This window comes from Castor canadensis, chromosome X (genome assembly GCF_047511655.1).
Source record: "Castor canadensis chromosome X, mCasCan1.hap1v2, whole genome shotgun sequence".
In the NCBI taxonomy this organism is placed as follows: domain Eukaryota; kingdom Metazoa; phylum Chordata; class Mammalia; order Rodentia; family Castoridae; genus Castor; species Castor canadensis.
Window position 1 is genome coordinate 86,474,604 of NC_133405.1, and position 23,791 is coordinate 86,498,394.

Here is a 23,791-nt window from a genome sequence, read left to right on the forward strand (position 1 = left end):
CTTTCCACATGCTGTTCCCTCCATCTGGAATAACTCCACTTCTGGCAATCTACTACTTATTTATCATGTTCTAGCTCAAATGTCACCTCCTGTATGAAACAACATCTCTCTCTCTCTCTCCCTCCCTCCCTCCCTCTCTGATTTCCATGAGACTTTTAACCTCCAAATTTTTACAGTATCACTTATTCCAGAATCCAAAGATTCCCTCACAAATCTAGTTTAACTTAGCAGGAAGCATAGGCTTTTTTCTGTATCTATATGACTGTTTGAGCACCTATCCTGTTTTTTGGTACCAATCAAGTGTTCAGTAAATTCAAACTAGAATGAACTTGACTTATGAGACTAACTTATGGAAAAGTTCCAGATGATGGAACTATATGGGGATGGGAATCAAGAGATGGGGTCAGAAGAAAATATATTCATTCTTATCTCCCTTCTACCTTCTACACTGCCCACCCTGCAAAATAAAGGGAAGCCTACTTGAAACTGACCTCTTTTTCAATGTTTCCCACCTCCACTGGAATTAGCCTCAATGAGATACCATGTTTGATAATCTCCTGGGATGCTGGTGGGAACATTGCCAACCCCCAATTCTGCTTCCCCTATCTATAATGTCCTGATTGCAAAACTATTTAGTCTTCAAGCCCTAGTTAAAGTACTTCCTTCTTCCAGGAATCCTTTAATTTGATTGTACCTCATTAACATTCTCCTCCTCTGAACTTGAAAGCTGTTCTACCAATTTAGCACTTAATTATAGTCTGTCTTGGATTATTCTATAATTGTTTCATGGGTGTTATTATTTGTATATCATTGCAAATTGCTGGGAGCTCCTTGGAAACTTCCCATTGAAGTTCATCCATCCAAGAATGAATGTTGTCCCATTCATTCTCTCACTACCCACTCATTTGGTAGTTCACTAATTCAGTTAACATTTATGATGCATTACAAAATGTAGAGGATAAAGATAAGCAACATATACTCACCTTTGAAGACTATACTCCAGCAGAAGTCAAAATCCATGTAACAAATAACTACAATATTAAGGAGTGTATGGAACTTGCTACTACAATGACCTAATGGAAGTGCCATAGTAGTTCAGAAGAGGGTGTCATTACCCTGGACTTGAGGGATAAGAAATGGTAGCATGGATCATGGATGAGGCAATTTTTGAGTTGAGCCTTAGATAATGGGCAAAATTTTGACAGACTGAAGGCAAATATGCAAGGAGGGGCATTTCATAGGAGGGCATAGCTTTGCAAAAACATGAAGTCATAAAAGTACAAAGTACTTTTCTTCATAGGAAGAAAAATAGTCTCACTGGGATGAAGTATGGAATATAGAAGCAAGGGTAGAGGAAACAAGACTAGAAGGGGGACCAAGGGTGTAGCTCAGTGGCAGTGCTGTTACTTTTCAGTTCATGGTACTGGGTTCTACCCTAGCACTACACACATATAAAAAAAGACTGGAGCAGTATCACCCCAGCCTACTCTTCACACTATCTGGAAGATTCTTATGCATAATCCTCATTTCACAGTACATTCTTCCAGTGGCCCCCATACCATGTAAGACAGGGAACAGTACAAGAAGTCACTGAGTATAATTAGATCTGCTTCTTAGGTTGAATCCCTCAGTCTAGTTTATGACTTGGAATTGGTCAGCTTTCAATAATTGCTTCTGATCATGTGTTAGGATTAGCTTTTACTTGGGATTTTTCAGTTACATTCAGGGAAAAAAGTATTCCCCATACCATGCATCCGATTGGAGTCTTGGAAGCCCTCGACATCCTCTGAGAGCAGTCGGGAATCCAACATAGCAGCTGCTTGATTGGCATTGCTGTACCAGCTCTTGTTCTCATCCAACACAGAGAAGAGGAGAAAGAACTCTTTATCCACCCCTTTCTGCAGGCCCAGTGGAAGAAAGCAGAGGAAGGAAGAACAATAGTTTCAGCAGTTGTGTGTGTGTAACCGCAAATCTAAGGATTCCTGATTCTTTTCCATTTCCTTTTCCAGGCTCAGAGCCAAGCCCATACCTCTGCCCAGAACTGTAGTTGTTGCCAGATAGCTTCCCTCAGGTAACTTCAAATTGCAGATGGGAAAAGGAAGTCACAGTAAAGGGACAAGTCTAGAGGGAACGAACGTATGAAAGAGAGCAGGAAAGAAGCCCAAGATGAGGATTAAGAAGTACAGAGTGTGACAGGAGAAAGCCTAGAGTCACTGAGGAGAGGACTAGGGAAAGATAACTAGGAGAACAGGAAAGGGCTCTTGGTGAAAATTAGAAAATGAGAGAATTGGAAAATAATAATTACTATTATAACTAACATATACCGGGTGCTAACTTTGTGCCAGTCACTGTGCTAAGCACTTTATATGGATTATTTTCATCAATCTCACCAAAACTCATGGTACCTTCTTCTATTATCAATCCTTTATTTTTACAGATGAAGAAAGTGGGTCAAAGAGAGATTAGGTAACTTGTCCAAGGTTACACAGTTACAAATAGTGGGCTAGATATAGAGAAGATAAGCAAATATTAAGTCAGATTTAGGGATTAAGGGCAATAGGCCACTGAGGTAGCAAAGGGAGGGGGAAAAGAAAGGAAAAAGGAGGAATAGGAGGGGAGGGGAGAGATGTTGAGGAGACAATGACAGAAGGGTATGAAATAGGAAGAAACATAGGCTAAGGAAGATGTGTTTTGTGATTAAAAAAATAAGCAAGAGAATGGGAGGTCACCAACTATTAATTTCTGAAGCAATAACTTGGTTTTTTTCTATTCCCTTTGCCTCTAGATCCAATTCCATTTTTAACTCCTATGCAGCAACCCATTTTTATCCCCTTCCCACCAAGTTTCCAAGCTAGACACCCTTGCAACACCTGCTTGCCATCTGCACCCAAGGCACCAGCCTTGCACACCAGCAGGGGGCCCACCAGGCCAGAATTTGTATCTCTTATGGGATCTGCAGCAGAAAAGTACATCCAGGTGAGACAGGCAGGATCCTGAGCAGTGGGACCGGCATGGGGGGGCACTGTCCAGAGGTATGTTACTTTCTCAAAGGGCTTAGCCACCAAACCAGGGTGTGATGAGCCTGCAGGGAAAACAAGACACTCATTACTCACATCAGCTAGAGTAAAAATATCAGCTCCAAGGAGAAGGGTAAAGATCATAAACTACAAAGACATTTTGGAGCAACAGTGGCAGAACATGAGATACTGAGTATTGAAAGAATCCTGGCCTAGGAATCAAGATAGTAGAGTTTGGTTTCTGGTTCTACCACGATTTGCTACACAAGTAGGGCAATTTTAAACTTACTTAAGTTTCAGTTTACCTCAGGATTGCAAGGGACTAAAACACACATTCATCTGCTCTTATATTCCTACATCTGTTTAAAACTTTCCAGTGATGGATGACTTACTACCTCTCATAGCCTATTTCATCTTTGAACAAGTTCTGATTATTGAATTTATTCCTTTTAATATGTATCTATGCATTATGTGATGTGTATGTTAAAAGTAATTAGGCCATAATTCATGAGTTTTGCAGTGCTAGAGATCAAACCTAAGCCCTAAGATTGTTAACTTCTTTAATGGACACATGACATGATCAACCAATGCACAGAATTATCTTTTGTTTTTATAATTTTCAACCCATTAATAATCAAACAAGTATAAATAAAACTACCTAGATAACTTTTTGTCTTTGAAATTTGCAAACATTTTATAAATTTTAATCAAATGCTGGTGAGATTTGGTTCACATAGCACCTACCCCTCTCACTTACTAAAGGGTAAGTATAAATGGGAATAACCTTTGTGGAAAAAGGCAACAAAAGCCTTAAAAACTCATGCCCACAAATAAGGTAAAATAGGCAATAAATACTGAAAAGGATGTTAACATAAAATAATCAAATAAATGTAAATGAAAACAACACTAAGTTTTGTTGGTGTTATTGCCTACAAGACTGTCTTTTGACAAAAAGGTAAAAAGACTGCTCCAGTGCTGGTGAAGTTGTGAGGAAAGAGGCCTTCTCAGATACTACTGATAGAACTCCAAATTAATGGGATTGCAAATCTCTCCAGAGAACAATTTGGATGTAGGTGACAAAAATTTTATGTGTGTATCCTCAGACATACCAATTTCACACATTAACATACATTCTGAATAAATAATCATAAAGATCTACAAAGAAGCATATACAAGTACATTTGTAGTACAGATTATAACAAATGGGTATAATTCTGTGTGGCTTTAACTTATCTTTCCGTATTCATCGTTCCTGATTCTTTATATTTTTAAACATACAGAAAACTGCAAAAAATGGTACAGTGCTGGAGACCTGGCTCAAGTAGTAGAGCGCCTGTCTTGCAACCATGAAGCTCTGAGTTCAAACCTCAGTACCACCAAGCTAAAAATCTTGAATAAAAAAAGAATGGAAGGGAAGTGGGGATAAAAGAGGGTAATGGGGGGATGACTATGATCAAAATACATTATAAACATTTGTGAAAATGTCATAGTGAAGCCTAATATTTTGTACAAAAATATATATAAACATGTTATAACAAAACAGAAATTTAAAACTGGTGAAACGATCACCCTACCATCTCGAATCTGTTGTTCATATTTTGTCATCCTTATTTTATCTACTTCGACCTAAAGGTATACCTCAGTGGTAGAGTACTTGTATGTGTGAAACCCTGGGTTCAATTCGCATCACCATAAGGAAAAAAAGCTAACTCCATCTATGTATATCTATACACGCACACACAAAACACACACCAGTTTTTGTTTTCTTTTTTGAATCATCAGGAAGTAAAGTGAAAATATCGTGACATTTTACTCCCAAATAGATCAGTAAACATCTCCCATGTTGCCATAATACCATTATCACACCTAACAAAAGTCCCTAATATCACCTAATATCCAATCTATACCAAAGTTTTCAACTATCTCCAAATGTCTCTTTGGTTTTGTTGAGACAGGATCTTGCTATGTAGCCCAGGTTGGCCTCAAACTTGTGATCCTCCTGTTTTAACCGCCCAGTACTGAGATTATAGGCATGCACAACCATACTTAGCTTCCAAATGTCTCTTAAACTCAAATTAATAAAATTACAAATAAAAAAGAGAGGGAGAGGGAGGGGGCGGAGTGGGTGGTAAGGGAGGGGGCGGGGGCAGGGGGGAGAAATGAACCAAGCCTTGTATGCACATATGAATAATAAAAGAAAAATGAAAAAAAAAAAAAAAAAAAGAAGTCCATCAGTGTAGGATGGAGTAAGTAAAATGTGGTATATCCATCCAATGGAATATCATTTGGCAATAAAAAAAAGAATAAAATGCTAATACATGCTACAGCATGGATGTCGTTGAGTGACAGAGGTCAGACACAAAAGACCACATATTACATAATGTCATTAACATGAAATGTCCAGATTGTGCAATATATAGAGACAAAGTTGCTTAGTGACTGCCAAAGGCTGGGAGGCCTGAGGGGTTGAGGGTGATGGCTAAGCAGTGTGGAGTTTATTTTTAGAATAATGAAAATGTTCTAAAATTGATTCAATTCTATGAATGTACTAAAAGTCATTGAATTACACTCTTTAAATGGGTGAATTATATGGAATAAAAATGATATTTCATTAAAACTGTTTTAAAAAATAAAAAAAAAGTCTCTTAAACTCAAATTAATAAAATTACAAATAAAAAAGGGGATATCACCACAAACAACAATGAAATCCAGAGGATCATTGGGGAATACTTCAAAAACCTACATTCAAATAAATTGGAAAATCTAGTAGAAATGGATAAATTTGTAGACTTATAAGTCCAACTAAAATTGAACCAAGAGGCTACAAATCACCTAAATAGATCCAGGATAAGTAATGAAATTGAAGAATCAATAACAAGTCTCCCAAAAAAGAAAAGCCCAGGACATAACAGATTCACTACAGAATTCTACCAGACCTTTAAAGAAGAACTAATACCAACACTCTGCAAATGTTTCCATGAAATAGAAATGGAAGGAACATTATTACCACACTCATTCTCAAAACCAGACAGGGGCACGATAAAAAAAAGAGAATTATAGGTCAATTTCTTTCATGAACAGAGATGCAAAACTTCTCACTAAAATACTGCCAAACCAAATTCGACAACACAGCAGAAAGATCATACACCATGATCAAGTTGGTTTCATTCCAGTCATGCAGGGATGGTTCAGCATACACAAATTAATAAATATAATACAGCATAAACAGAAACGAGGACAAAAACCACATGATCATCTTAATAGATGCAGGAAATCTTTTGACAAAATACAAAATCCTTTCTTGATAAAAAGCTCTGATAAAACTAGGAATAGAAGGAATGTACCTCAACATAATTAAGGCTACATACGGCAAGCCTATAGACAATATCATCTTAAATGGAGAAAAATTAAAGCTATTTCCTTTAAAGTCAGGAAGGAGACAAGAGTGTCTACTCTCTCCATTCTTTTTTTGTTAACTTTTTTTTTATTATCATATTATTGTTGTACTGTGGTACATTGTGACTCTCTACTCTTATTTAGCATAGTTTTGTAACTCCTAGCCAGAGCAGTAAGACAGGAAAAAGAAATAAAAGGAATTCAAATAGGAAACAAGTCAAATTATCTCTATTTGCAGATGACATGATCTTATACCTAAAAGACCCAAAAAAGTCCAACAAAAACCTCCTAGACATCATAAACATCTTCAGCAAAGTAGCAGGACACAAAATCAATATACAAAAATCAGTAGCCTTTCTATATATCAACAATGAACAGACTCAGAAAGAAGTAGGAAAACAATTCCGTTTATAATAGCCTCAAAAACAAATCTAGGGATTAACCATTGAAGAAAGAAACTGAAGAAGACATCAGATGATTGAAATAATGGGTCATGGGTTGGCAGAATTAATATAGTGAAAATGAATATACTACCAAAAGCAATCTATATGTTCAATGCAATCCCCTTGAAAATTCCAATGACATCCATCAGAGCTTGAAAAATCAACCTGGGGTGGGGGAGATAAAGGAGAACGATGAAGGGGGTAAATACTACTATGATATATAAGAACTTTTGTTCTTAAGTAAGAACTTTTGTAAATGTCACAATGTACTCCCAGCACAACAACAAAAAAAGAGTGGAAAAATAAGAAAGAAAAATCAACCCTAAAGTTAATATGGAAGCAAAAAAACCCTATAAATTAGTCAAGACAATACTAAGCAAAAAGAGCAACGATTGAGGCATCATAAATCCAACTTCAAATTATACTACAGAGCCATAGCAATAAAACCAGCATGGTACTACCATAAAAACAGACATGAAGACCAATGGAACAGAAGAGAAGACTCAGACATAAATGCACACAGCTCTAGCCACCAAATATTTGACAAAGGTGCCCAAAATACGTGATGGAGGAAAGACAACCTCTTAAACAAATGTTTCTCGGAAAACTGGGTATCTGTACATAGAAAACTGAAACTAGATCCATGTCTTTCACATTGTACAAATATCAATTCAAAGTGGATCAAAGACCTTAACATAAGGCCTGAAACTTTGAAACTAGTGTAGGACAGAGTAAGGTATCACTGGAACATATAGGTGTAGGCAATAGCTTCTTAATGGCTTAGGAGCTAAGAGAAAGGATTGATAAACGGGACTACAAGTTTCTGTACAGCAAAGGAAATGGTCATGAGACTGAAGAGGCAGCCCACAGAATGGGAGAAAATCTTTGCCAGCTATACATCTGACAAGGGATTAATAACCACAATTTACCAGGAACTCAAAAAACTAAACTCCAAAGAATCAATGACCCAAAGAAGAAATGGGCAAATGAACTGAGCAGAGCTTTTCCACAGAAAGAATACAAATGGTCAAAAACCACATAAAGAAATGCTCAATATCCCTGGCCATAAAGGAAATGCAAATTAAAACCACATTAAGATTCTACCTCATTCCTGATAGAATGGCTATCATCAAGAACACAAGCAATAACAAATGCTAGTGAGGACGTGGGGGAAAAGGAACCCTCATATACTGTTGATGGGAATGTAAATTAATACAACCACTATGGAAAATAGTATGGAGGCTCCTCAAAAAACTAAAAACAGAACTGCCATATGATCCAGCAATACCATTCCTAGTCATATACCCAAAGGAATGTAAGTCATGTTACAATAAAGACACCTGCACACACATGTTTATTACTGCATTTTTCACAATGGCCATGTCATGAAAACAGCCAAGATGCCTTACAAATGATGAATGGATTGAAAAGATGTGGTATTTGTATACAATGGAATTTTATTCAGCCATAAAGAAGAACAAAATTTTGTCATTCTCAGGTAAATGGATGCAATTGGAGAACGTCTTAAGTGAAGTTAGCCAGATTCAGAAAGACAAAGGTCACATGTTTTCACTCATATGTAGAAGATAAATCCAATACAAATACAAGCATTATCACAGCTACATATGAATACATACAGAACATATTTCCAAAAGTGGGACTGTGAGAGGAGACTAAGGGAGGAGGGAAAGAAGAAAAGAATGATAGAGTGAATAATAATGAAATATATCACATCTGTATAGGAACAAGACACAAGAAACACACTGAAAAGTGTTAAACAGGGAAGGAAGAGCAGTGAAGGATGTTAGAATGATTTAAGCAAAATATATCTATAGGCAAAATACCAAGGCAAAACCCTGAGTGAACAATGAACAGACACTTAAACGATGAAGGACAGGAATGTAAAACAGGTGAGGGAACTAGTGGGATGGGGAGGATAAATGAAGAGGGTAAAGGAGGGTGACATAATTTCTATACATGTGTGAACACTGAAGCCTGCTGAAGTTATTTTAAGAAGGAGGATGGGGTAGGAGAAAGAATAATGGAAGGGATGAACCAAACTGAGCTAAAATATATGTATATATGGAAATATCACAATGAACGCCCTATATAACTATCATATACTAATAAAGATATTTTTAAAAAGTCTCTTAAAGCTATTTATTAGAACCAGGATAAATAAAGGTTTGCAGGCGGCATTTGGGTTTTTTTTCTTTTTGGTATTTGGTTTTTATATATCTAATTCATCCCCATCCCCCATAGTACTGACTTGATAAAAAGATTAGACTATTGCTCTGTAGAATGTTCTTTTATTTTAGATCTGTCTGCAAGTTTGTCCAAACTTTATCCTTTCATTGTTTTTATATTTTTGACTTAGAATTAGCATCTATAAATATTCTCAAAGAAAACAAGAAATTTATTACCTAATAATCCCACTTCTAGTATTCTCTCCTGTGGTACTAACCAAAAATGCAAGTAGGATATATGTATTCATCACTGGAACCTGATTTACAATATTCCGAAACACTGAAAATATTAGAGAAAAAAGAAGTTGAAAATTCTGCAATTCTAAGAAAAGAAAACACAGGGATACAGGATGCCTCGAACTACTAAGAATGAAAATGAGATATGTGTCTTGGTGTTGACATGGATGATAAAGAAAATACCCACTATGCACTCCAGGCAAGAAGATCTCGGAGTGCCACTAAGAAAAGAAAGCAGGAAGAATCTGTTCCACCCTTTTCTGTAGCCTAGAGTCAGAGCTGCTCTCAAATTCCATGTGATGAATCTGGTCTTTGGGATGTTAAAAGGTGAAGAAACTATGACTATGATGAAGAATGCTCAGAAGAAGATTAATCACTTGGGGAATAAGGAGGAGGCAGATAGACATGTGTTTGATATGTAGCCTAAGCACTTTTCTCTGGGATGAGGAAAGCTGGTGAAAAAAGGATAGGAGATAGTGTCCTTTGCAGTTGATATGGCTGTTATAGTCTATTTCTTGGTTTGGTATGGTATGGCATGGTTTTATAAAATTGGAATCATATGGTCAATTAACTAAAAAAGCAATAGAAATAACTAAAGTGTACTTGTTGCCTTGCTGAAAATGGGTTAAATTGTATAGGTGTGGGAAATTTCTGTCACTTCACATACTATAAATATTTTGAATAGACAGTTTTTCTGCATTTAATAGTGATGATTGGTGTGACTAGGTTGTTTTTGATGGAGAAAAAACTTTCTTTTGCAAAAGGAAGACTTTTTTTGTACAGTGTATTACTGCAATCTGTCTTCAACTATTTAATCCAAAATAAACCTTTAGAGGAACATTGAAAAAACTCTGCATCTAAACAATGGGAGATAAGGCAAATAAATTATGAGAAATCCATGTGATAGAGTATTATATAGTCATTAGAATGTTCATAACATGATGAAGGCATGGTAAAACAGATATAATTGTGAAAATAGTAGAATGAAAAATTGTACAAACCAAAATGGTCCATCTGGTGGGGGGAACCAGCAACAGGGGGATGCAGAAAAAGAGAGGGTAATGGGGGTAAACATGATCAAAATACATATTATACATATATACAACAGGCACTATGAAGATAGCATAATGAAACTCACTAAATACTATTTAAAAGGGGGGCAGGGAGGAGGGGAGTTAAGAGAGAATAACAGAGGGGCTAAATTTGAATTTGATCATACATTGTATGCATGTACAAAAATATCACAATGAAAACCTTTTGTACAATTAATTTATGCTTAATAAACTATAAATCATATGCTTTCATATCTATAAGTATATAGATATTTTAAATCACAGAAAAATACTAAAAGGTACATAGCAATTTATAATAATATATTTAAATATATATTTTTATTTTAGTGCTGGAAATTGAACCCAGGGCCTTGTACATTCTAGACACAAGCTCTACAACTGAGCTATACCCCCATCCACTAAATATGTTTTTTAAAGTTTTCTCTTATTATTAAGCCTAACTCTGGTTCACTATTCATTCATCCAACAACATCCATACATGGCAACCCATTCTGCTTCTTTCTCCCTTTCTACTCTCCATTTATTTGTCATCTAGAGCCACCTACAACAACCCGAACCCCACACTTGTTGGAAACCCTGCCAGCTCACCATCATTGTACACAGTGCCCTCATAGTCTTTCTCATAAAAGACCCCATGGGGCTGCATGCTGAATGGTTTTGAGGCACGGTTGTAGAAGACCACCTGGATGGTATCACCCACCTCAGCCCGGATCACTGGCCCTGGAAAATAGAAAGGAGAGACAATGAGAGTGAAAAAAAGGATGAAGAAGAAGTAAGGAAACAAGAGAGGGACAGAAGGAAAAAGTAAGGTGGAAAAGGTAGTGAACTCTTCACAATAATAACAATCAATTCCAAGCAGATTTCTATTTAGTTATAAAAAACACTATGAAGTCCATTATCTCATTTTGATTCTCAAATATCATTCTAAGGCACACACAGGTGGTAGGGGCTATTATCTCCATTCCATAGATGAGGAAACTTCAGTCCAGAGAGGTGGAATCAACCTACACAAATTCAGATGGCCAATTTATTGCAGAGCTAGAACCTGAGGTCAGGACATTATCCCATTCCACTGGCCTTTCCCCTAACTATGTTGTCTGAGCTCCTGTATCTGCATCTCTTGGTAGTCCTATCTGCAATCTGAGACCACCTCAATCTTATCCCTATTCTGATCAAAGGAAATTATTATATCCTCTATACAGGCCCTGGACTTGGTAGTCTAACCACAACATCTGGACTGCTTTGTGCTGTACTACTGGCCACCTCTAACATATCTTGGGTCACTTTTGAGGCCAACGAAAAGTATCAATGCTCTTAAGATGGCTCTAACCTTAGGTCAGACTTTCCAGCTTGGTTATCTACTCAATTTCCACACCTACCTCTGCTCAAAGACTGGGTACCCATCCGTACCCCAGTCAATGAAAGCTCCTTCATACTTACAACCACCTCCCTCTCCTAGGGAGGAATTTTCCTCCTTACATCTCCCTGCTCAGTTGATGCAGAGCCTTTTATCCATTTTTCAGAATCAACTGCCCCCTCCAACCCAAGAGTAGGGCTCATTGCATTACTTCTGTTTCCAAAATTTTCACTCACCTGACCTATTTTATTTCCTGGTTTCACTGGGTGGCTAAACCACATCTAACCTTGCTATAGTCTTTTAATGCTATGATTTAGACTTTATGGATACCAATGCCAGACTCTAAGACTGGTTCTGCATCCCTCACCATCACAAACCTGTCTATATGTAACACCAATGTGCTCCTGGCCCCAGATTGCTGCAAATCTGGCCAGGCATACTGTCTTATACAGAATACCTCAAGAGAAGCAATTCTCAAAGTGGTTCTGGCAAATGTTACCAAATGTTTTGGTAGCAAAGTAAATATGAGAAAAGCTATACACTCTATTCCCATCGTGGAGAATCAGGATGAACAAAAGCATATCCAGGGTTCTCAAAAATCCTACAGCAAAAAATACTATTTGATTATGCCTAACCTAGGGTGCTTCAAATGCACTCAGATCGATAACGCTTTTTTATAAAACACTTTATTTCTTGGGACTCACTTTGGGAGATTCTGGTCTACAGTGTGCCCCCGAGGCGTCCCCAGGCTCAAGTTTCTAAGTCCTCCTCACTTCTCTGGCTCTAGATAATGAATTTCATGAGTTAAAGATTCATCACCTAAAATTCCAAGATGCTTATCTTCTTCCCGATACATCTTCTCCTGGAATGTTTCATCTTGGAAGGCTTCATATCGAACTTTCCAGTAAGTACCTCCAATTCGGCTAGAGCTCTTCTGGAAGAACTTTTCTGAGCCACTTGCATATAAGAAAGTAAATGTCATATTATTTCACTGAGTGTCAAACAGACTCCCATCTCACCCTTAATCTCATCAGGTTATGGATTTTGGGGGGGGGTGGTACTAAGGTTTGAACCCAGGAGCTGGTTATTGGTACGCAAGTGCTCTACCACTTGAGACATACCCCCCCAATCCTTTTTGCTTTAGTGTTTTGAATAAGGTCTTGCATTTAAGCCTGGACCAGCCTGGACTATGATCCTTCTATTTACACTTCCTTCTTATCTGGGATGACAGGCATGTACCACCATACCCAGCTTTTATTGGTTGAGGTGGGGTCTCATGAACTTTTTGCCCAGGTTGGCCTGGAACTAATCCTCCTGATCTCTGCCTCCCAAGTAGCTAGAATTATAGTTGTGAGCCACTGTGCCCAGTGTAGGTTATGGATCATTGAGGTTAGGAAGGACCTTAGAGATAATCCAGATTAATGCCCGCCAGTGAAGATACTTCCCTCTGGGGACATCACTAATAAGTGATATACGGCTTCTGCTTGAGTGTTTCCAAAGACAGAAAACTTATTTCAGAGGAGGTACTCTACCTGTTGGATAATTTTAATAATTGGAGTTACTCTTTATAGTAGGCTGGAATATTCTTGCTTGCAAGTTCCTTTTACTGGGACCAGTTCTGTCCTCCAGAATTACATATCCTCTTTCTGTTCTTAATTGTCTTCAGGTACTTCCTATCCTTTTACTCCTAAATTAAGAATATCCTTAGCTGGGTATGATGGCACATGCTTGTAGTCTCCCCACACACACTACTTGGGAGGCAGAGGCAGGGGGATCTTGTGCCCAGGAGTTCAAGGCCAGCCTGGACAACATAGTGAGACTCGGTCTCAAAAAAAATAGTCTCCACTCCAACATGAAGACTCACATGAAGATTCTAGATGTCATCTACCAAGTTGTGTTCTGTGAAGAAACTGGCATCACTAATTACCTAGCAACTGTATTACTTAAGGGCTAGCAACTAAGTAGGGCACTAACCTCCTGCTCTATCTTCTCTATGTCTGGGTCATGGTTGAGAGAGGAGAACTCGGAGAAATTCCTCCAAAAGGATGGGCATGGAATGGCCACAACACAGCTTGCTCCTTTTCTTCCTACATTTCTCAGAATGATTTTTATACCCCTGCTCAAATGCCTCCTTCAGATTACAGAAAAGAAAGGAAGGAGCAAGGAGGTAAACAATGGGTAAAATAAGGAAAAGCTGGAAAAAAGCCATTTTAATTGCTGTAGGAACTGGTCCCACCTGGGGTTTTTTTTCTGAACATGGTCAGGAATTACAGCAGGACCAAAGTCAAAAGTCAGTTTGGACCATTTGCTAGGGATATGGTATAACCTTACAAAAAGCTTTGCTACCTATTACTACCTGGAGAGCAAGCTCTCCCAGAGGGCCACAGGAATTTGGCTAACAGTAGCCCTGGCCAGACAATGATTGTGAGCCCCAAGTGAAGCAATAGATTTCTAAGAGTGAGATAATAGGTGTTGGGACAGGAATAGGTAGAGGGAGTCAGCTCTCTGCCTCTTACCTTCCCAGCTCTCTCAAACTCTTCCCAGTACTCCCATCATGTCCCATCGGGCCATAATCCCATCGAATCTCATGAGCCTCAATGAAGTACTGCCGAACTTTGCCTGTGAGCTGGTCCACAGGAGGGGCCGTGGAGCAAGAATTGACCTTGTAGAGTGCCTGCATGCCATCTGGAGGAAAAATATCACATTAGATCCATTCTACAGATGCACCTTGCTCCTTCTCCTGTTTTCTCCTCCCACCCACCAACGTCCAAATGGGCCACTTTCTCTCACTCCTTAAGAGCCTAGCTGGGAGACAGAGCAAGCCCAGGTAGGAATTCAGGTGCCTCCACTTGCTACCTCCACCACCGACATATCACAAAGACTTATATCAAGAGATCTGAGTTCAAGCCTAACCTCTACCACTATCTGTAAGACCTTAGGTAAATTACTTCCTTAATCTGAGCTTCCCTCTTTTGTAAATAGGGAGAATAAGGAAATCTACATCATGGAGCTGGTGGGAGAATCAAATAAAAGAAGGGGTAAGTTATTTATGAAGTAGAAAGTTCCCAAAATAAAAGACCATCACCACACATGGAGATAAAGATTCAGACTTGTGACTGTCAGGGAAGTTTTAGTTCTAAGTAGTGTCTCCAAATGGATGCTACACTGAGCCATCTATAATGGTAATACATGGCACTATCTATATTTCCTTAGCAACTTACATAGGTCATTCAGCTGCATTGTCTTATATGAGTCTCACAACATCCCAAGGAGATTAAAAGCTGTATGTTAGAAGTCTGAATTATGAAGGAGGAAGGAATATTGTTTTTTGTTGAATATACATGTCAGGTCTCGTGTCTAGTGCTCTACATATCATTTCCATCAATCTTTGCAACCTCCCTGTGAAATACACTTTTAGTGTGCCCTTTTGCTGACCAAGAACACTTAAAATTAGAGAGGTTAAGTAACTTTCCCAAGATCATAAAGCTAGTCATTGGTAGAGTTGACACTTAAGCTCCCATCTTTTAACTGTAGACTCTGAGAGCTCATTTTCTTCTCTTATATCCACTTAGTCATGTTTCTACTCTCTAAGATTTAAATTCAAATTATGTCTCTGAAACCTCCTTACAACTTTATGAGGTAGGAATCATTACTGCCATTCTCAAAACTTACCAAAGCTGGGTAAGCAAGTGGCAGAGCGAGGATTTGAATACAGGCTTGCCTGGTACAAAGGTCAATGTCTCTTCTATTGTGCTATATCCTGAACCAGAATCCATATTTATACTTCCCTACTCAGGCACCTTTGGGGCCAAGGACAGACCCTAGTTAATGGAATACATCTAACTGGCCTCTACTGACTCAAACCTATCATACAAGACTTGTTATCCCACCAGTCTGTAACTCCTCACCTACTCACACCTACTTTCACATATTCATATAACACTTTCCCAATATCCTCTTAATTCACCACACATCAAACAATTCCAGAAAGCAACAGCTGATGAGAATTTTAGAGACTACTTAGAACAGCTTCCCCATTTTACGGATATGACAAATGAGGCACAGAAATGAGAAGAGATTTTCCCAAAGTCATATAGTGTGTTCTTCAGAGCTGAAATGATAACTCAAACCTTCTAATCATGTATTTAGTACTCTTTCCATTGTCTCACATAATCTTCCTTCCCTCAGATGCTTCTCAATACACTGTGCCTAACATTACTTTAATCATTCTTCTTCTGGAGGAAAAACGAGCCTTCTATCATTACTACTGCTGGGTCCAACTAGAGTATCACTACTTACCTACATTATTCTATGATTTCCTAGAAAAACCTTACTCTCATTTCTCCTCCACTCTCTGTTCAGTAAGCTGAAAATATCTCCAGGCCTTAATTTGTTAGTATTCTGAGAAAAAATCCATTCCTAGGCAATTTTATGTTTGAGGGGGAAGATTAAACCCAGAGAAATGTGTCTGGGGGTACCCATCAAGTTAATGGCTGATCCAAGAAAGAACCTAGGTATCCAGAGTTAGTTCTAGTGTTTCACTGTTTAAAAGATGCTTCACCTAGAAGACAACTTATAGCTCCACACCAGAAACCCACCCTCCTATTGACCTTACTGACACCTCCTTCTTATACCCCAAGCATCACAAATGTTGGATCTCACTTTGCAAGTGACTGTTCACTTGACAGCTAATTAACCAAGTGCCAGGCCCCTGGGGCAGCATCTCAGCAGTCACAAACGTGGCTGGGAAGATGTGAGCCACATCAGTGCGGTGTCCACGGATGGTCAGCATCTGTCCATGGAAGAAAGCTGTGTGGACATCCACTTCATTGCCTATGCCAAACAAGTGCCAGGCCACATGCTTCTGTGCACACATATTCAGCTCAGGTAAGTTCCCAAAGACAAAACCATTGATTGCTGCAAAAGAAACCCCCAGAGAAAATATAAGTGTTAGGAAATGACAGACCAACACTAGAAACCTTACTACCTGACAATAATAATAGATGATATTTAAATGAAGTCTCAAAGAGACACTATGCTGACATATACATTATCTCATTTAAATGTTACAAATAGCTCTGGGAAATAGACAAGTATCATTAGCCTTATTCAGAAAAGTGAGAAAACCAAGGCTCAGTGAGGTGAAGTTACTTCTTTCTGAAGACCACAGAGCGATTAAGTGATAAAGTCAATAATCCAAACTGCAATTGAGGAAGCTCTCTGGGAAATGAGGTTATTTTGCAGGTAGTCTTTCCTTTTTGGCTGGTTTCCTTCTGAATGTTCACATAACAAGTGTCACACTGGCTGATTAATTATCATGGCCATTAAAATCAATTGTTATAAAACCCAAGAGAAATTTGTGCTAAGCCATCCTTCACAACTTCCCTCTGAGTTTTCAGCTCCACTTGGGGCTGTCTGGCTTTGACACCCCTTTCACCAAGCAAATAACTTCCTTAATTAACAAAAACAAAGTACACTTGTTTCTATTCCTAAAATCAATTCTCCACTCATGCCTCAGGGCTTCTGTGGCTTTACTTCGTTTTAATTTAATTAATGTGGGCAATTCCCTATAGACACAAACCCAGAGTGTGCGGGTGATTCAAGCAAGGTAGTTTGGAAGCAACCAGTTTTCTCCACAAAGTGAATAATTCTTCCAGGTTGCATCCTTTAAAAAACAAAGCAATATTAATTAATTCTATCAGTGGGGAACCCTTTCCAAAGTGACTATGGGTATTGTGTATGACTTTGAAATCAAAAGTCTAGGCTATTCTACCTTATGAGGCAGGCTAGCCTAATAGCAGGAACACAGCCTACACAGAAGGATTAGGGTGAGAATTTTAGCTATGACATTAACTTGATCCATAGTCTTGGGAGCCTCGATGTCCTCACAGACAAAGCAGAAATGCCACTAGTCCTAATCCTTGTGAGGATAAAAAGGACCAGGCATGTGAAAGTACCCACCAAATACTAGGCCCAGTGGAAACTCTCCATCAGTATCCACAGTCACAGTGTGGATACTTCCTCCCAGCTCACCATGCATCCTGTTGCTCTCCTGAAAGGCCTCATCTTCTTTGTCCACTGAGGCAGGGTCTGAGCAGTAAGTAGCAATGTTCTCATCTAGGTGCCAGCTAAGGTTCTCATCTATCACACTGAAGAGCAGGAAGAAATTATGGTCCACATCCTGCCGCCGAGGAGGGGAGCTTTCATCCAGGGCTCCTAGGGCAAGTATGAAAGGTGCCCTTGAGAGCCTCCTTTCCTTAAGCAATGGTAAGCTGCAAGGTGAACTCATAAGAAAGGAATAGGAAGAGAGCAACAAAAATGCAGATATGGCCTTCTTATGCTACTTCTGATTCCCTAACTCCTCTGATAAAACCAACTCAGTTGGGCCTAAGACATATAAGTGGGACACCAAGGACTGAGAATAATTTCCTCTCACTATCTTTGCTTGTCTTCAATCAAAGACCCGAACCTGACCACATTCCTGCAACACCCTAGTCATTAGGCCTGACTGACTATAACATGAGTATCCCTTATTCCCAATTAAGTTTTCAATCCTCTCCAAACCTTGATGGCCATACTTTTAATCTTATCCATATGTAAACTCTTACCACATGCCTTACTTCAATGTGAATTGATACCCATCATGACTAATTTCAGATTTGAATGTGAAAGAAGAAACAAGAAAATAGTGGGGAGGTTTTCTTTTTTTAAAGAAGGAAAGGTAATGAAAGAGGAAAAATGGCAGAAAAGGAGTTTGGCAAGGTTGTAATAAACAAGGGTACTACTGAATTAACAGCCCTCAGACTGCTACCCAACAGGAAGGTGGTTCAACCAAATCACTGCTTCCCCTAGCTGTCCCAAACTGCATCTCATAGCTCATACTTGGGACTTGTACCTCTTTTACAGGTGATGAGGGGTCCAATGAGGCCAGCTGCAATGTCTCGTGGAGCATCTACATGAGAATGGTAGATCCAGGTGAGGCATGCAGGATCAGCACCAGTGGGTGCATGGTCTTCAGGAATGGTCCAGTTGTAGGTATGGCTGCCCCCCGGAGGAACAGAATCATCAGCCTTAAAGTACCCAGAAGACCCATCTGGGTATAGAGAGCCTGGAAAATAAAACCACACATGCCTAGTACCAGAGTGAGTGAGACAACATGGCAGAATATAGAAGCCAAGAGAGGGCAGACATAAAATACCTACATATAGTCTTGAGGAACATAGGATGCTAAGGTTCCATCCAGCATTTCTTGCCCCAGTTCTCACATCAACAATGCAAGGAGAGATAGAAGCCATTTTAAAAGGAGCTGTGGTCAGGCAAATTGCTGCTTGGCCTAAGTTAGTAGTGCCCTTACTCAAAACTGATGGTATGGAAACAAGGTCAAAGACAGAATTCCCTCCCTTTAAGCCAGGCATGGTGGCACATACCTTTAATCCTAGCACTTGGGAGGGGGAGGCAGAAGGATCTTGAGTTTGGGGCCAGCCTGGACTACATAGTGAGTTCCAGACCAGCCTATGTTATATAGTGAAACACTATCTCAAAAGAAAAAAAAAACCCTTCCAGCACTCACTTTGGAAAATAAATAGCAGACAATCAAGGAATTTCACTCTAAAGGCAACTCAATTGTCAATTGGTAGAGATGGAGATGTGGCTTAAGTAGTAGAGTGTTTAAAAAGTGGGAAGCTCTGAGTTCAAACCCCCCAGTGCAGCTAAAAACAAAAGATCATTGTAGGGACAACTGAGAAGTAACTTGAACAAGGTCAGGTAGGGACTTAATGGCCAACCTAGGATTTTCTTTCTTTGTTCCATATCTATCACCTTTAACTCATTTTTTAATAGTATATTCAAAACTCTCTTCTCTTTTTTGTTTTTTGTTTGAGAAAGGATCTTGCTAAAAAAAATCAAATACCTAGGAGTAAACTTAACAAAGGATGTGAATGACCTCTACAAGGAGAGCTACAAACCCCTGAAGAAAGAGATCGAGGAAGACTACAGAGAGTGGAAAGATCTCCCATGCTCATGGATTGCTAGAATCAACATTGTAAAAATGGTTATACTACCAAAAGCAATCTACATGTTTAATGCAATTCCCATCAAAATCCCAATGACTTTCATCACAGAGATTGAAAAATCTACCCTAAAGTTCATTTGGAAACACAAGAGACCATGAATAGCCAAGGCAATACTCAGCAAAAAGAGCAATGCTGGAGGTATCATAATACCCAACTTCAAACTATATTACAAAGCAATAGCAACAAAAGCAACATGGTACTGGCACAAAAACAGATATGAAGACCTGTGGAACAGAATAGAGGACCCGGATATGAAGCCACACAGCTATGCCCACCGTATTTTTGACAAAGGCACCAAAACATACAATGGAGAACAGACAGCCTCTTCAACAAATGTTGCTGGGAAAAGTGGTTATCTGCCTGCAAAAAACTGTAATTAGATCCATGTTTATCACCCTGTACTAGTATCAATTCAAAATGGATCAAGGACCTTAATACCACACCTGAAACTCTGAAGTTAGTACAGGAAAGAGCAGGAGCAATAGGTATAGGCAAGAACTTCCTCAATAGAACCCCAGCAGCTCAGCAACTAAGAGAAAGGATGGACAAATGGGACTACACATGAAATTAAAAAGCTTCTGCACAACAAAAGAAATGGTCTAAACTGAAGAGACCACCCATAGAGTGGGAGAAAATATTTGCCAGCTACACATCAGACAGAGGACTGATAACGAGAATATATAGGGAGCTCAAATAACTAAACTCCCCCAAAATCAATGAATCAATAAAGAAATGGGCAACTGAACTGAATTTCAAAAGAAGAAATTCAAATAGCCAAAAAACACATGAAAAAAATGCTCACCACCTCTTGGCCATAAAGGAAATGCAAATCAAAACCACACTAAGATTCCACCTCACCCCTGTTAGAATAGCTATCACCAAACACACCACCAACAACAAATGTTGATGAGGATGTGGGGAAAAAGGAACCCTCATACACTGCTGGTGGGAATGCAAGCTAGTGCAACCACTCTGGAAAACAATATGGAGGCTTCTTAAAAATCTAAACATACATCTGCCATATGATCCAGCAATCCCACTCCTGGGGATATACCCAAAGGAATGCAACTCAGGTTACTCCACAGGCACCTGCACACCCATGTTTATTGCAGCGCTATTCACAATAGTCAAGTTATGGAAACAGCCAAGATGCCCCACTACTGACTAATGGATTAAGAAAATGTGGTATTTATACACAACGGAATTTTACTCAGCCATGAAGAAGAATGAAATCTTATCATTTGCAAGTAAATGGATGGAACTGGAGAACATCATCTTGAGCAAGGTTAGCCAGGCTTAGAAAACCAAAAACGTATGTTCTCCCTCATATGCAGACTTTAGATCTGGGGCAAATGCAGTAATGTGGTTGGACTTGGGTCACATGCTAAGGGGAAAGCACGTACTGGAGGAATGGGGATATGTAGGAAATTCAAAACTTGAAAGTTTTTGATGTCCCCACTGCATAGGGGCTAATACAGTTACCTTAAAATGACAGAGGTCAATATGGGAAGGTGACCAGAAAGTAGTGAAGAGGTCAGGGAGAGATGAATCAATTCAGGCTGTAATACACTTGTGCATGGAAGCAATGCTAGGAATCTCTCTGTATAGCTATCCTTATCTCAACTAGCAAAAATGCTTTGTTTTCTTATTATTGCTTATGTCTACTCTTCAACAAAATTGGAGAAAAAGGCAGAACAGGTTTTGCCTGGAAGCAAGGGGGGCAGGGAAGAGAAATGGCCCCAACAAGGTATGCACATATGAATAAATGAATAAAGAAAAAAAAGGATCTTGCTATATAGTCCAGACTGTCCTAGAACTCTTGATCTTCCTGCCTCTGCCTCCAAATCGCTTGGATTACAGAGGTACACCACCCTCAGGCCACTATTTTGAGAATACAATGCAAGTATATTCACCGTGTTGTGTCATAGAACACCAGAACTTATTCCTCCTATCTTAACTGTGACATTGTACCAGCTGAGCAATCTCTTCCCTAACCTCTCCTCTACTCTTCTCAGCTTTTGATAACCACTATTCTATTCTCAATCTCTATGAGATCAATCTTTTTGGAATCCACATATAAGTAGATCATTTGGTGTTTTTCTGTGCTGGAATTATCTCATGTAACATAATGTCCCCTAGGTTCATCCATGTTGTCACAAAAGGCAGGATTTCATTTTTTGTAAGAGGGAATAGCAGTGCTGGACCTTGGACATGCTAAGCAAGTACTCTATCTCCACATCCCCAGACCCATGCCAGTTCTTCTTTGTCCATTCATCTGTAGATGGACATAAAGAATAATTTCATATCCTTGGTATTATGAATAGAACTATAATAAAAATGGGAGTACAGGTATCTCTTCAACATGTTGATTCATTTCCTTTGAGTATACTTAGGGTAGTGCAATGTTTAGTTTTTGAGGAACCTCTATACTGTTGTGTAATGGCTATATTAATTTATATTCATATCAACAATTATACAAGAGTTCTCCTTTCTCAACATCCTCACCACAAGCTAGGATCTTCTGACTTCTCTCTTTAGTTCCCTCATTTACAACAGTGTCATAGGCCAAGGGGCCTGAAATAGTGAGAGATACAGAAGAATAACCTAATTGCCCTCTTAAGAAAAAAACAGACGTTTTGGAAGACTTTGGCATTAGAATAGCACTCCCTTACATTCACAGCACACTTTTATTTTCAAAGTATATTCAAATATCCAGTGGAAATGCCATTCAAGTAATTACTTATGGTAAAAAAAGAGAATTATATCATCATATTCCTAATAAGGAATATGAAGCCTGGAGAGGAATGGTGACTTGCCCAAGTCACACAATTTATGAATAGAACTAATATCAGTACTCAGCCATGTTTACTCTGAATAAATCTTTGCTACCTCAAATCAATAAATAAGAAAGGCTACTCTTAGTCAAGCATGGTGGTACATGCCTATGATCCCAGAACTTAAGAGTCTGACACAAGAAGAACGTGAGTTTGAGTCTAGCCTGGGTTATATAATGAGACCTTGTCTTTAAAAATGAGGCTATTCTTGGTACTAGCTCTTGTTCCTCAGATGGCCATAAAGGAAAAGCGGTATTTGGGGGGAGGAGGAAGAAAGGGTGGGCTGGTTTACCTTCTGAGTCCTTCTCATAGAAAACGCCATGGGGGTGAATTGTATAGGGACGAGTGGCAAAATTCTTCAGGTGGATAAGGATGACATCCCCCACCTCAGCCTGTAACACTGGCCCCAAGAAGCCCAGCCACGCAGGCTGGGCCACTTCATCAATGTATGAGCCATCCCTATATTCCTTATAGATGGTCTTCTTGTACCTGCTCCCTATCCGATTCTTGTCAGACTTTAGGAAGCTGGAAGCCACTCTGAGAAAGAACAAAAGAGAGAATTATAATTTTTCCACCATCTTTAAACTGTTGAAATTTCTTTTCCAGAGAGGAGGCTAACAAAATGTGTTCATATTTGTTTAGGACAAAACAAGAGGAAATGGGATTATGCTTCTGAAAACATGAAAGTTTTAGGTTTAAAGGATGAGAAAATGGAAAGTAGTAAGTAGATGCATATACAATTGCTGATATCTGACCACTTTTAACCTTCACAAAGGCAATTTTACATAGTTCACCCCAATATGTAATAACTGGAAAATAATCAACCATGTACCAACTCCTTTTAAGTGATCAACTCCCCATTCATGTGGCCTTAGCATCACCTGCTTTATACAGACAGCCATAGAATATAGTGGTTAATGACCCCAACATCTGGATAAACTGCCAACTCTGCCACTTTCAAATGTGTGGAATATTGAGCAAGTTCACTTCTCTGCACAATTTTCCCATCTGTAAAATGAAGATAATCACAGTATCTAACTTAAACAATTGGTGGCTAAAAGAATTAAGTATAAGGCAAAATGTACAGTTCAGTGGTAAAGTGCATGCTAAGCACGC

The 23,791-nt window shown here is 38.9% G+C and overlaps 1 protein-coding gene across 18 annotated transcripts in view; it reads right to left on the reverse strand.

Moving 5' to 3' along the window:
- Heph (hephaestin) overlaps positions 1-23,791 on the reverse strand; it is a 77,131-nt gene that overhangs the window by 43,181 nt on the left and 10,159 nt on the right. For 15 of the 18 annotated variants that reach the window (XR_012444604.1, XM_074063990.1, XM_074063993.1 and 12 more), the window contains 9 exons: positions 22,968-23,212; positions 18,665-18,877; positions 17,803-17,985; positions 16,432-16,686; positions 14,286-14,454; positions 12,589-12,725; positions 11,001-11,132; positions 2,871-3,082; positions 1,748-1,898 (listed from right to left, as the gene is read on the reverse strand). Coding sequence is in view for 17 of the 18 variants with exons in the window: in XM_074063990.1 (XP_073920091.1) it covers positions 1,748-1,898; positions 2,871-3,082; positions 11,001-11,132; positions 12,589-12,725; positions 14,286-14,454; positions 16,432-16,686; positions 17,803-17,985; positions 18,665-18,877; positions 22,968-23,212 (1,697 nt within the window). In the remaining variant the exon portion in view is untranslated. Of the gene's footprint in view, positions 1-1,747; positions 1,899-2,870; positions 3,083-11,000; positions 11,133-12,588; positions 12,726-14,285; positions 14,455-16,431; positions 16,687-17,802; positions 18,042-18,664; positions 18,878-22,967; positions 23,213-23,791 lie in introns of all 18 variants that reach the window. The other 3 variants (XM_074064004.1, XM_074064005.1, XM_074064006.1) reach the window with 1 other exon arrangement.